General features: G+C 40.9%; 1 protein-coding gene across 1 annotated transcript; it reads left to right on the top strand.

The window, feature by feature from the left end:
- Positions 1-1,337: 1,337 nt before the first annotated feature.
- Positions 1,338-2,321, top strand: LOC120778684 (serine protease 1-like). Its single transcript, XM_040110620.1, has 2 exons — positions 1,338-1,631; positions 1,702-2,321. Exons 1-2 carry the CDS (start codon positions 1,357-1,359, stop codon positions 2,258-2,260), a joined length of 834 nt encoding a protein of 277 aa, XP_039966554.1. The 5' UTR covers positions 1,338-1,356; the 3' UTR covers positions 2,261-2,321.
- Positions 2,322-3,428: the final 1,107 nt, after the last annotated feature.

The following is a 3,428-nucleotide window of genomic DNA, read 5'->3' as shown; positions in this document are numbered from 1 at the left end:
TTCATCAGCGACCTCTTCCCCGCTTTCCAAAAAGGCCTGGTGCCACCGAAACACACCACTTCTTGCTAAAGCAACATCTGGGTAAGCCTGTTTGATCATATCAAACGTTTCTGTCGCAGATTTACCGAGTTTCACACAGAATATAATCGTATACCTCTGCCCTAACGAACGCTGCATTTTCGGCTTGCACCACTTTTTGTCCTGACTCTCCAGGTGCTCGGAGACAACTGAGCTAGGAACGCCCTCTACCGATTCCAGTCGGTGCGCGCATGCTCCGAAGTTTAGTCGCGGCGGAAGAAAATCAGTCCTATTACCTTCTGGACAAACCCTGTACAATTGGGCGAAAGCTTGATCTACCTCCAATATGACTATTACCAGGATTTTCGAACACCCGGCTGAATTTACTCCATATGATTGGTGATTGTAAGTAAGGCACTTTAATGCAACCCAGTGAACATTTTTTGAGTATGTATGTTGCATAAAATTGCTAAGATTTCGATCCTCGGTTTGACGTTTAATATCTTAAGGTATTTCTTTAGTTTTGATTCCTCAAGTTACAAGGGTATAAAATGTTCGGCTGCATCCGTTCTTAACCCTTTCTTACTTGTTGTTTTTAATAATCCAATCAAAATATGAATAAATTTTGATTTTCGGAGAATTTTAAACTCTCTATGACTCTGGTCAGTTATTAAGCTAACATTATGCCTTAACTTTGCTTTAAAATTCGATACTGGGTATTTTGGTTCTGCTGAGGGTAATTATTGCAGGTTTAGCGCGTCATATCTTTACCGCTTTCTGCAGTGTACAATATTTTTATTAGCATTACCTTCATTTTGCCATTTTTTCAATGAAAAATTCAAGAGATTTACGATCTTCGGGGTATTCCCTATATATGTACTATGTATGTATATGCGTACGTGATGCCTAGGAACATTATGAGAAACCAGAAAAACGTAAGAAATCGAAATAATCAACCTTTTTATAAACATTTTGATAAGGATCTAATGCAATCAGTCAAAGGTACTTTGTATTTGTAAACAAATCATTTGATTTATGCTCAAAGATTATTAATTTAATTTAATGATTCTTGCTGGTATACTTTATTTTTATTACGATGATATCGGCAGCTAAATCGTTTTATAGCAAAGTACCTGAAGCGCGCAACACATTTTATGGCCCTTTTACAGCATGTGTAATTCATGAGGTGCTTATCGGTGTAACGAAAAGCCCAGATACTTGAGTATTATCTGACTATTGATATTTGCGAGTGATCGCAACGAAGTTACCCGCTAGTTTGCGGTTATATAAGCCAGGGATTTCTGTGAAAGTAGCATAGTATTTGTTTACTTAAGCAAAATGAAAGTGTTCGTCATCTTGGCATTGATTGTGGCTACGGCCTCTGCGGGTTTTGTCAACCCATCTCAAGAAGCTGTTCATCCACGAGATTTGGCCGCTATCCTGGCACTGCCCAAAGGTATTCAGGGTCGCATTACCAACGGCAAAGATGCCACAGAGGGTCAATTCCCCTATCAGGTTGGTTTGAGCTTCAGCAGCAGCAGCGGCGGTTGGTGGTGCGGTGGTTCTCTGATCGGTAACACTTGGGTTTTGACTGCTGCTCACTGCACAAGCGGGTATGTAAAAAGTTTTTACTTTATCATTATTAGCGTTCATTTATTGAAATACAATTTATCGAACTTCTAGCGCCACCGGTGTGACCGTTTACCTCGGCGCTACCGTACGTACCAGCCCAAAGCTGTCGTACACCGTTGACAAAAGTAACTTCGTACAACACAAGAGCTACAGCTCGCTCACCCTTGCCAATGATATTTCGCTGATTAAGATCCCATCCGTATCGTACAGCAGTTACATTTCCAATGTTGCCTTGCCTAAGATCTCCTCTTCGTACTCTACTTACTCTGGCGTCAATGCTATTGCTTCCGGTTGGGGACTCATCAGTGACTCGGCTACCGCTGTTAACTCCAAATTGCAATACGCTCAATTGCAAGTTATTGACAACAGTGTCTGTGCCAAGACCTACGGTTCGTTTACCGTTACCTCGAAGACTATTTGCACTGCTACTCCTAGCGGTACCTCTACCTGCAGCGGTGACTCTGGCGGCCCATTGGTGGCTGATGGTGTCCTCATCGGTGTTACCTCGTTTGTACACAAGAACGGTTGCCAATCTGGCGCTCCAGCTGGATTCGTGCGCGTCACCTACTTCTTGGACTGGATTAAGGAGAACAGCGGCGTTGCTAGCTAAATTTTGATAGAAAAAGAATGACTTACTAAAATAAATGAATTATTAATTGCGACAAAAATAATTTGTTATTTTTTTAAAGAGGGGAAATTGCTTAGAGAGTCGTTTGAGTGAAAACTAGAAGATGAATTTGCTAAGGTGTTGATATTATTGGGAGATTACTCTCTGTATAGTTCGCAAAATTGGCTTCGAGTTAAGCTGCGCGAGGAACCGGAACATAAAGTACTACTAAGTAATCCCCTTTAACTTTAGAGCAAGATATGGGGTTGTATCTTGGCTTAATTCGTTCTAAAGTCGAATTTCGACTTCAGCGCAGGATATTTGTGAGTTGTACATATATAAACTGACGATTAACACACACAGCTTTGTGAACACTTCATTAAATTTTCACTCCTCGTTTAAGCTGCAACCACAGTGTTCCAGCACAGTGTTCCAGGACAGTGTTCCAGCATAGTAGGTGTGGTGGCACTTAATGCACTTAACTCGTACTGTCAATCAAGCAGCTGTCAAGTAGCAAACATACAAAACGAAAAGTGAGATTTCAAGTATACCAAACGGCCATGACAAGCTACTTTCGGTTGGAGCAACAGCCATCAAAGTGCCAAGAAAATATACAAAAGTAAAAACAACAACAATCCCACATGTGTGTGAAAAGAGCAAAAACGGCAACATCACACGTACTTAACGTACTTAACAACTCCATACATACACATACGTATATGTGTATGTGCGCAAGTGTATGCTTGAGTAGAAATGAGTAGCAGAAAAGCGAAGCGCCAAGTGGCATTCACCACACATACGCACACAAACACATCCCCAAATAAATGTTTAATGTTTGTTCGCCTGACAGTGGCAAAAAAATGCAAGACAAGCACCAAAGCAACAACAAAAAGAACAATAGCAGAAATAAATTAGAAGTCGGAAAACGACAAGTCATTGAGTTTGGAGTGAAATGAAGGATGCGCTAACTGACAGCTCAGTAGACGAACTCGGAGAGGAGAAAGAGCTCGGAGTTTGGTGGCAAGTCGCTTTGACTAAAATAAAGTCATTTAGGGCGTTGCAGCAGCTGCTGCTAATAACATTTTATATTTCTGTTGTTGTTGCTGCTGCTTTTTTGGAATGGCTGGTGTTGTTTATATTTCATTATACAATTATCTCGTTACCAGTAATA

This window comes from Bactrocera tryoni, chromosome 5 (assembly GCF_016617805.1).
Source record: "Bactrocera tryoni isolate S06 chromosome 5, CSIRO_BtryS06_freeze2, whole genome shotgun sequence".
NCBI classification, from domain to species: Eukaryota; Metazoa; Arthropoda; class Insecta; order Diptera; family Tephritidae; genus Bactrocera; species Bactrocera tryoni.
Note: the sequence above shows the minus strand (reverse complement) of the source record. Positions and strands in the feature narration are given on the sequence as shown.